The sequence below is a fragment of the Ailuropoda melanoleuca genome, chromosome X (genome assembly GCF_002007445.2).
Source record: "Ailuropoda melanoleuca isolate Jingjing chromosome X, ASM200744v2, whole genome shotgun sequence".
In the NCBI taxonomy this organism is placed as follows: Eukaryota; Metazoa; Chordata; class Mammalia; order Carnivora; family Ursidae; genus Ailuropoda; species Ailuropoda melanoleuca.
In genome coordinates, this window is record NC_048238.1 from 16096881 (window position 1) to 16108235 (window position 11355).

General features: G+C 41.8%; 1 protein-coding gene across 6 annotated transcripts in view; it reads right to left on the minus strand.

Moving 5' to 3' along the window:
* Positions 1–11355, minus strand: part of SH3KBP1 (SH3 domain containing kinase binding protein 1) — a 329089-nt gene that overhangs the window by 118000 nt on the left and 199734 nt on the right. The window contains exon 1 of one of the 6 annotated variants that reach the window (XM_011236667.3): positions 3746–3842. The exons of the other annotated variants lie outside the window; for them this stretch is intronic. Coding sequence (XP_011234969.1) covers positions 3746–3760 — 15 coding nt within the window. The 5' untranslated portion in view covers positions 3761–3842. Of the gene's footprint in view, positions 1–3745; positions 3843–11355 lie in introns of those variants that run through there. 6 annotated transcript variants of the gene reach the window in all.

Here is an 11355-nt window from a genome sequence, read left to right on the forward strand (position 1 = left end):
GAAAGCAAGCAACTACCTGGGCTCCCTGCATCTCTTTTCTCCAGGGATGAGGAATAGGGGGCCTAGTCCTTCCCTCGAGCCATTTGCAATCTCTTGGGGTTGTGTAACTGATCTGCTAGTTCATCGGGCTTCTCATACAGAAGACCTTTTCCTCAACTCATTATTCTAAGATGAGAAGAGTGGTATCCTTTCCCCTTAGTGATATGCAACATGAACACACATTAAACACCAATTCTAACAGCAATGAGCCACCACTTCACACCCATTAGGATGGCTATTATAAAACAAACAGAGAATGACAAGTGCTGGCAAGGATGTGGAGACACTGGAACCCCTGTGCATTACTGGTAGGAATGCAAAATGGCGCAGCTGCTGTGGAAAACAGTAAGGCAGTTTCACAAAAATTAAAAATAGAATTACATACGATCCAGTAATTCTACTTCTGGGAGTATACCCAAAAGAATGGAGAGCAAGGACTCACATAGGTATCAGTAGGCCAGTGCTCATTTTGGCATTATTCACAGTAGGCAAAAGGTAGAAACAACCTAAATGTCTATCAGTGGAAGAAAGGATAAACAAATTGTGATATAGCCATGCAGTGCAATATAATTCAGCCTTAAAAAAGAAGGAAATTCGGACACCTGCTACAACATAGATGAACCTTGAAGACATTACACTAGGTAAAATAAGCCAGACACAAGAGGATAAATATTTTATGACTCCACTTATAAGAGGTACCCAGCAGAGTTAAATTCATAGAGACAGAAAATCGAATGGTTGTTGCTAGGTGGAGGGGAGAATGAGAAGTTAGTGTTTTGATGGATACAGAGTTTTATTTATCTTGTTTTAAAGATTTTTTTAAATTTATTTATTTGACAGAGAGAGACAGCCAGCGAGAGAGGGAACACAAGCAGGGGGAGCAGGAGAGGAAGAAGCAGGCTCCCAGCGGAGGAGCCCGATGCAGGGCTCGATCCTATAACGCTGGAATCACGCCCTGAGCCAAAGGCAGACGCTTAAGGACTGCGCCACCCAGGCGCCCCTGATGGATACAGAGTTTTATTGTGGGAAGATGAAAAAGTTTTGGGTTCTGAAGATGGATGGCAATGACGGTTGCCCATGAATATGAATGTATTTAATGCCACTGAGCTGTACACTTAATAATGGATAAATGGTATTATGTATATTTTACTGTAATAAAAACATTTTACATTTCTTTTTTTTTAAGGTTTTATTTATTTGACAGAGACAGAGAGAGCACAAACAGGGGGAGGGGCAGGCAGAAGGAGAGGGAGAAACAGACACACCAGTGAGCAGGGAGCCCGATGCGGGGCTCGATCCCAAGATCCTAGAATCATGACCTGAGCCAAAGGCAGACACTTAACCGACTGAGCCCCCCCAGGTGCCCCCAACACATTCTACATTTCTATAGGAGTACATAGAAAGCTTTTATGGCGATTTCCACTGGGAAGTAAAGCTGAGTGCATGAGACTGAGAGAGTCTTACTTTTGTTTTGTTGGAATTTTTTTAACACGTACTTAGGTTATTTTCATTATAAACAAAACCAACCAGAATTAAGTCAGCCTTTAACCTGGAAATTCCTCTTTTAATTCAGCCTGCAGGGGCGCCTGGGTGGTGCAGTCGTTAAGCGTCTGCCTTCGGCTCAGGGCGTGATCCCAGCGTTATGGGATCGAGCCCCACATCAGGCTCCTCTGCTATGAGCCTGCTTCTTCCTCTCCCACTCCCTCTGCTTGTGTTCCCTCTCTTGCTGGCTGTCTCTCTCTCTCTCTGTCAAATAAATAAATAAATAAATAAATAAATAAATAAATCTTTAAAAAATTCAGTCTGCAAAAATAATCAGGGCAGGTACAACGATGCATATACAAGAATGCTGTTTTTAATATTAAAAATGTAGCGGCAATCTTTAGTTACAGTTACAGGAGGATCGGTTCAATAAATGGTGGTACGCCTGTACAAGGGATAACTGTGCACTTGTCTGAAAGAAGAAAGGGGCCCATAATACATTAAGTTCTAAAAACAGGTAACATTTAATATGACCTCATGTGTATACTGCATGGACACTCCTGTTCTGATAGCAGTCTGAAGGGTACATATAACATTGTTGTTCCTGGATAATAGGATTAAGGGCAATTTATTCATATTCTTTGACTATGAGTGTTTATTATTATAATAATTATTGCAAAGAACTCCTGTAATCAGAGAAGTAACAGGGCTATTTCCATTTTGAGAAACCAATAAGCAAAGGGTTCGTTCCGGTAGTGGTGGGGGGTTCAATTATGCAAATTAGTTTAGAAGTCACAAAACCTGTATGGGTCCCAGGGGCTCCCCTGTCTGTGCCATCCCCAGGCCCTGGCCTGAGGGAGCCAGAGAGGCTCCTGTGGGAGCCCAGTGCCATTGCTGAGCCTTTTCCATAGGTCACATCTTACAATCAACATGCTTTCACTCCTTTCTCAAAGAGTCACCAGCCGAATTTTGCATATAAATATCTAATTGTCAGTCTACTTTTCAGAACTCAAAACAATAATATCTGGAAATAATAATAATAATTAGCAGCAGCAAAAAAATTTTAAGATAGCTTTCAATAAGAAAATTCTCTCAGTCCATTGCAGATGAGTATATTTTTTATTTTAGCCAGCTGCTGCCTGCACTCACGTCCTTCTAGACAAGCAACAGATGCCATTAAAAAACTTTTGAAGAAGTTCTCCTACTCTTAAAGTAATGTGATAAAACAATGTGTTTCCTTTTGTCATGCTATCTTCCTTTTCATGTAATTCTGAAGACACTACAAGTTAAAGCCAATAGCAAAAGACACAAAGAGACATATTTTATAGGTATCATCCACTCTCCGCTTTAAATTTTTTTTTTAACAAGAGACAGGAATATGGAAGGCATATGACGCATTGTAAGCCTTACTTATCCTGTGGTTTATTTAGGGAATTTTATTTTGTGTTTGGAAAATGACAGACTTCTGCTTTTAGGTAGACAAATATGAACAACTCGCAGAGAGAAACAAGAGCACCTATGACTAGCAAACTTTTAAAAAGCCAAATAATTTAGTGTCTTTATTTTACTGTATATATAAGCAAATGAATATAAATGCTCAGTCCTACAAAATTAGCGAAATATCTTTACCTCTATAAAAAAACAACAACAGTTCACCAGCACCCAGAAGTCACTACTCACAGCTTCTCCACTCACCAGGAAAGCTCCAAATGTCCATGCCTCCCTAGAGTGAAATGCCCCGTAGCTGGCTCACTCTGCGTGGACATATTCTTCTCTCCTAAGTTAACCTGAAGAGCAAGCTGGATCTGTTTACTGCATAAACATTTGTAATTGCTAAACATCTCGGTGGCATGGTGTAACAGTCACTGCTTGTGCAAACTGCCCATCTAAATGACTCTCTGCAGTATGAGCACATGAAAACCCAAGACACAGAGAAATTGAAAACATCTGTAAAAATCAATGGCCGGATTGACCAAAGGGTGGGGGGATAAAAACAGCTACAGAGCTCCAGTGCAACATTTGACTTTAGAAAGGCTCCTCCACACTATAGGTTCTTCCTTAGCATATCCGCAGCACCCCCCTCCCCCCTGAGGGGATCCTGGCAGGCAGACACTTCTTGTAACCCAGCAGGGCAAACCCATTACAAGTCTCGTTAGAAAACAGCGCAGACAAGATGCAAGATTAAGGAGACTTATTACATCTCTAAAAGCAAAGAAAGAAATACCTCTTCTCCCATCATGCAGTCAGCCTCCTTTCTTCAGTTTGAAAAGGTCCCAGAACTACCCTGGAACCCTCCCACTTCCTTCCAACAGCCAAAGGCACAGAGCCTGAAGGACCCAGCCTAACCCTGAGTCATACTTGGGACCAAATGAGCAATAGGGAGAACAAAGCTCGCATTTGTTTACGGTTCAGGAAGCCAGGGCCAATTCATGGCTTGGGTGGCTTTGCGAGAAGTCCTCCCTCGCCTGCGTCGCTGCGAGAATGTAGCTGTCTCCCGGGGACCCACAGGTATGACCATTCGGACAAGGAACACACTGAAGGAGTGTTTATTTGGCAGTACCCAGCGGCCACTGCTGTTTAAAAACATCAGAAAGAAAATAAAAAGCCCACTATCTCTGAACAGATAATCTGATGGAGAGTGACAGATCTAGAATATGGTTTGTATGTGAAATGTCCGTGATAAAAATACCTGTATTTTAAAGACATGAAATTAGTGGTAATATACAAAAATTACTCAATAAAAAAAAAAAAGAAAAAAAACTGAAGAAGGAAAAAACAACCATGGCTTTATAAAAACATTCGCCCCAAGAAAACTCCAGCAAAACTATTGCCAGCCATGTCATCGGTAGTATCCTCACAGACTGGAATAAAATGTTTAAATAGCTATCTTGTTTTGGCCCCGAATGAGGTACCATTTTAATCACCACTTCAGTAGATTTAGAGTCCAGTGGCTAAGAGTTCAAAACTCTAGAGCCAGAGTGTTTGAGATCAAAATCCCAGCTGGACCACTTCCCAGTGGCACGATTTTGAGCAACTCATTTAACATCCATTCACCTCAGTTTCCTTATCTATAAAATGGGGATAAAAGCACTAATCTACAGAGTTGTCTGGAAGACTGAATAGGTAACATACGCTGAGTGCTTAAGAAAGTAGCTGGTACAAAGTAAGCACCCTATTAGCCACTATCACGAATTCAGGAAAACATCACAAGGCAGGGTGCCAAGGCAACAGTACCCTCACTTTACCACAGTTCTCACGTACTCACATTCTGAGGATCCATTTCACTTCCTAACTAGGGGGAGTTTTTGAATTTTTAAATTGTACTAATTTAAAAACCATTTATTCAATATTTAGTAACTGCCTGTGGTATAGGGCGTTATGAATGAGATGCTATCTCAGTGCTCAAGAAATGTGCAATCCACTTGGGTAAATAAGACATAGGTCTGTTTATATATCACACAAGAAAACAAACGTGGGAGATGTCAGTAGGCTGTGAATGGCAAGGCGGGGCAGGCAGTAGGGAATTAACATTTTGAATTTAGGGGGCAGATAAGAAATCACCTAATCAAAACTTAATTAGGATGGAGAGAATAGACAAATTGCCTGCACAAGAGAATTCCCACTAATTTATGACGATACTCTTCCCTCAAGGAGGTGAGTGGAACTCCCCACTCCTTAAGTGTGAGGTACACATTGTGACTTCTTTCCAAAGAGTTGAATCTAGGGGCACCTGGGTGGCTCATTCAGTTAAGCATCTGCCTTGGGCTCAGGTCATGATCCCAGAGTCCTGGGATCGAGCCCCGAGCCGAGTCGGGCTCCCCGCTCAGAGGGGAGCCTGCTTCTCCCTCTCCTCCCCGCTCATACTCTCTGTCCCTATCTCTGTCGCTAACTCTGTCTCTCTCTCTCTCTCAAATAAATAAAATCTTAAAAAAAAGAGTTGACTCTAGAAAAGGGAAAAAAGCAGAACAACTTTACAGTGAAGAAACCTGATAAACATGACTTCAGTCAGGTGACCAAAGTCAACATCAACAGTGAGAAGTCACATTGATAGGATGCGCCCCTGATACGACGTGATGAGGACTGCACTTCCCCACTGTGGTCTTCCTCTCCAAATCCACCATTTCAGTCTAAGCATGAGAAAAACGTCAGACAAATGCTAATTTAAGGACATTCTGAAAATTTTCTCAAAATTGCCAAGGTTATCAAAAACATGGCAAGTCTGAGAAACTGTCATAGCCAAGAGGGGCCTAATGAGATGTAATGTAATGGGGTGTCCTAGCTAGGATCCTGGAACAGAGAAAGGGCATCAGGCAAAACCTAAGGAAATCTGAATAAAGGATGGGATTTAGTTAATAATCATGTATCAATATTCGTTTATTAATTGTGACAAATGTACCATATTAACATGAGATGTTAAGAACAGAGCAAACTGGGTGTGGGATATGTGGGAGCTCTCTGTATTATCTTTATAACTATTCTACAAATCTAAAACTATTCTAAAATTAAAAGGTTTTTGTTAAAGATTTTATTTATTTATTTGTCAGAGAGAGAGAGAGAGCACAAGCAGAGGGAGCAGCAGGCACAGGGAGAAGCAGGCTCCCCGCTGAGCAAGGAGCCTGATGTGGGGCTCGATCCCAGGAGCCTGGGATCACGACCTGAGCCGAAGGCAGAGGCTTAACTGAGCCACCCAGGCGTCCCTAAAATTGAAAGTTCATTAAAAAGTGAATTAGGGAGATAAGCTGCACATATATGCACACATAAATAAACGTATATGTGTGATTTAGAGACATACATGATAACGTTCATGAATGTCTACAGAAATGTATTTAACAATGCCTTCCCAACTTCATTTATTCATTATCTCTATATCCTTAGCCTATCTCTTAACAAAGACAGCTGAACGCTGAGTCCTAGCCTTTTGCTTTCCATAATACACAAAAGAGTTTTCTTTGAAAGGAAACTTGGCTCTTCTGTCAGTTCTGCTGCCAACCCAGGCTACAGCGGCCCAGCTCAAAGAGTGTGCATGAGGTGGGCCCATCTGCCCCTTTCCAAGAGCTACTAGAAGTTCCTGGTGCCTGGCCAATTAGTCATCAACAACGGAGCCCCGGGGCTGGCAACTTTCCCAGCTACTTCCTCCCCGTCTCCAGTTCACATTGCTCAGCACCTCCCCAGTTATCTCTAAAGTGCCAATCTGATCATGCCACTCCCCAACGGAACTCCTCCACCGACTGGCCAGCTCACCCAGAAGTACAGCTTGTGTGAAGTGGCTGGCAGAGCCCTGGGGAATAATGGCCCACCTCCCCCCTTCCCCCCCTCCTCCTCCACCACCCACGACCACAGCCCCTGTACTCCAGCCAAATACAGCCCTTCTGTATAACCATGCTCTCTCTTTGTCCGTGCACTTGCTACCAGTACCACGAAAACCCATTTATCTTTTCCTACTTTGCTCAAATCTCACTTTGCTTGAAAAGATCTCCCTGATACTCCCATCCCTTCCTTCTGGACCACCAGGACAGGTAGGAGTTCCTTCCCCTGTTCTCTTTGATGCTTTGGACAAACCTCCGCTAGTCCCTTTCCCTGCATCATAATGACTTTTCTACATACCCACTTTTCTCCCACGCATACATAATGCAAAGCACTAAATGAGAGCCCTGTATGTGACAGCTGATTCAAGACGCGATGCAGGGGAGGAGGTGTTAACTCCATTCCAGTTAACTATACCAGACCCACCTCATCCCAAGTAAATATCCTGCCAGGTAAAAAATATGCATGTATCATGCTAATACAGAATCCAGACATGCCACCTAGCTGACACCTTTACAAATGGACTGCCACTCCTGAGCTCATTTATCTAGAAATTTCCAGAGCCGCTGTGGCAGATCCATAAAAGGCCCTCAATAAAGCTTCAGTAAGTGAATGAATGAGCCAATTAATAAACAAATAAGAGAGTGAATCTGTAGCCAGACCATAAGCAGACCCCAAACATAATGAGTCTTCCTTCATAATTTCAACTGGATTAGGACAAAACATTATATTAATGTATCCAGTCCACAAATATTTATTGAGGGGCCACTAGAGTTTAATAATGGTTTTTAAGGAGTTATAAATAGGAATATGATGGCAAGGTCCAAAATCATGGCACTTACTTTCTAATGGCTAATATTTAAGACATGGTGACGTCAAACAAACAGCTATCCAGACATAGCAAAATTCAATTCTACTTCTCTGAGTTTGAAATTTTCCATATGAAAAAGTTAAAGAAATGATCCTGGAAACTGCACTGCTATTTACAGGCACTCCTTCTGTTCTAATAACCAGAAGGGCAGCAATAATAACTATGAACGTTAATCAAGTGATGATTTTATGCCAGGCACTTTTCTACCCATTTTTTGTGTTACTCACTCCTCATGACAACCATATATATGGAGCACGTCCTATCGGTATTCTCATTTTACAGATGAGGAATCTAAAGCACTGAGTGCTTAAGTAGTCTGTCCCAGGAAGAGTCAGAGGTGGGATATGAGCCCAGGCAATCTGGCCTGCCTGCTTAATAACCACTATACTCCTAAAAACACAAATTTAAGGCCTTCCGGGAATGCCATACCTGGTGATATTCTGGCTGCAATTAAACATTTCTTAGAAAATACAACTAAGCTGAGTGTTTTAGATAGTATATGTCAAGCATATGTAGTCCAGTAAACAACATCTAACATGTCAAAGAGTAATCCTGTAATACTATGTCTGGTTCCCCTTTCCTACCAACACCCCTGTCCTTCTCCTAGATAAGGAAACTTAACAGAGACACTGTGGGAAAAGATAACATAGAAAACGAAGTCTGAAAATCACAGACCATTCACCCAGGCAACCAGTGGGCATCTTAATACCATCTACTGATTAAAAACCACGGATTTTCCAACAGCTCAAGAGATGTTACATAATGTTATCTTTCAACCAAAATGAGGGCCATCCAAGACTATAGGTCTCAGGTAATCACAAGGTTTTGACCAATACCTTTAGCTCCTGAAGATCCCCAGAGCTTATTTCTAGTCTTCAAAGGATTAGAGACATAAATCTCTCATTTTTAAGGAATGAAGATCATCACTTTAGATGTTTACATGTTTTAATTGTACTTAAGTATACAGCTTGATGAATTTTTACTAAATGGATAAAAAGACTGCTTATGTACGAAAATAGTAAAATTTCCCTTACTGCAATTTGGCTGATTAAAAAAAATGATTAGTAGCTCATTTATATACAATTTTAATTATCACTCTCTGTTACAAGTGAAAGCTACAATGTTGATATTATAAAGGCATTAATTTGGGTAACAAATGAGATCCAAGATGATTAGAGCTGAAAAGACTGTCACAAACACAATGTCGGGTTGTGAGATATGGTAGCAAATGAAGAAAGAAAACAGGATCATTGTAAGAGAGAGACATCAGAAGTCACAAATGGCAATCAGCTAACACAGAAAGACCATGGGAAAGGAGATTCTTGGAGAGTTTTTTTGTGGGGAATCCAGTAAACAACCAATGTAAAGAGCCTGGGCATGGAATGAGCTGGCATCAAAAAGCCAAGATTATTCTACATAAAGGCATGTCAGGTTAGGTCCTGGGGACTCCCCTGAGTATCTGTAATTTACCCACCCATGCGTAATATCTGCCATTCCCTTCCCTAAGTGTTTGGCCAGAGTGATCATCTGAGTGACTCATGAAAAGGTAAAGAGTTTACAAAAAGACTGGGGCCAGGCTGGGGTCACAGGGAAGCAGCCTGATGAGGAAATTCCCTCTTGGGTCCACAGGTGGAGGATAGAAGGTACCAGCTGTATTCATGAGAATAAGTTCCTCTCTGGGCTGCCTTCTTTCTTATAGTCTTCCAACCCAATCTCTAGGCTGATGACTCTCAAACCTACATATACAGTTCTCTCTCAATCACCAGACTTATTTATCCAATAGCCCACTGGATGCCTCCACTTGGTGGTCCCACAAGTACCTAAGAAATCCAGCTAGTCTAAGACAACCCGTGACCTCTCTCCTCCCCAGATATCTTTCTTCTCCAGTGGTCTCTAACCAGGGAATGATACTACCCCCAGCTGTTTAAGCCAGTTGCCCAAGGCATCATCTTCAAGTCCTCCCTCTCCTTTATCCTCCATATACTACCAAATTTCTTCATTCTACCTTCAAAATGTTTCCCCAGGGGCGCCTGGGTGGCACAGCGGTTAAGCGTCTGCCTTCGGCTCAGGGCGTGATCCCGGCGTTACGGGATCGAGCCCCACGTCAGGCTCCCTGCTGGGAGCCTGCTTCTTCCTCTCCCACTCCCCCTGCTTGTGTCCCCCTCTCTCACTGACTGTCTCTATCTCTGTCAAATAAATAAATAAAATCTTTAAAAAAAAAAAAATGTTTCCCCAAACCATCCATGACAACACTTCAAAGCTGTCAGAGAGAAAAACTATTTCTCTTCTCTTGATGTTTCCTGCCATGTAAAAGGGAGCCCAAATGGACACTTTCTGGATGCAACTGGACACTCCTGGAACTCTTTGCTCCCTTACTCACTTTCCCCTGGAGAATGAAATGACATCTCCACTAGGTGAAATTCAGAAAAATAAACTAGGCATGTTCAGCTCAACTCTTCTCTTTCCTCCTCTTCGAAGTTAGCCTCTGCTCTTCCCCAAGGGGCAGGCCCTTCTATCTCACATGGGTCTGCTTTAGTATAATGTTGCTAGTGGGTGGGTGGGTTTGTCTAATTCTGGGGATTAGCTGGCAGGCCCATTTGGTTCTCATACTCATCTATATCCTTCAACTTTGCCTTCATCAGTAACAACATTGCTATATAACATAGGTAGAGAAAGGTGCACAAATCTTAAGTGTACAGCTTTGAGGAATTTTCACACAATGAAATAAGATCTACATAAATAGAGAAATACACCATGTTCATGGATTGGAAAGGTATCAATTCTTCCCAAACGTATCTATAGAGTCAATGCAATCCCAATCAAAATCCCAAAGGTTTTATTTGTTTGTTTGTTTGTTTTGGTGGGGGGGATGACAAGCTGACTCTAAAATTTATATGAAAATACAAGGCGTTGGGGCGCATGGGTGGCTCAGCTGTTAAGCGTCTGCTGCCGGCTCAGGGCGTGATTCTCTGCCGGGAGCCTGCTTCTTCCTCTCCCACTCCCCCTGCTTGTGTTCCCTCTCTCGCTGGCTGTCTCTCTCTCTCTGTCAAATAAATAAATAAAATCTTTAAAAAAAAAAAAAAAGAAAAGAAAATACAAGCGGTCAAGAATAGCCCAGGAAATCTCGAAGAAGAGGAACAAAGATTGAGGACTTAAATTGCCAGATATCAAGGCTGACTATAAAGCTGCAGTAATTGAGGTAGTATAGAATAAGTGCAAGGACAAATATAGACCAATAGAACAGAGAGTACAGAAACAGACTAACACATACATGGCCACTTAAATTATGACAAAGGTGATAATGGCTGTGCAGTGCAGAAAGGATGATCTTTTCAATAAGCAGTGCTGGGTGAAATGGATATCCATACTGAAAAAAGGAGCCAAAATATTATTTTGATTCCCCATCCACTGACTCATCTTATTCATTAACTGGTTTAGAACCTAGATTGCATGGACGGTGGGGGAGCTTATTGGGAGAGCCAACATAAGTTTCTGTTAACCTCTCTCCTCAATTTTAGTCACCCTCTCTTCTGTAATCCACTCCTCCCACTGTAAGTTGGAATACCCCACTGTAAGTTGGAATACTTTTTTTTAAAAGATTTTATTTTTATTTATTTATTTATTTATTTATTTATTTATTTATTTATTTATTTGACAGA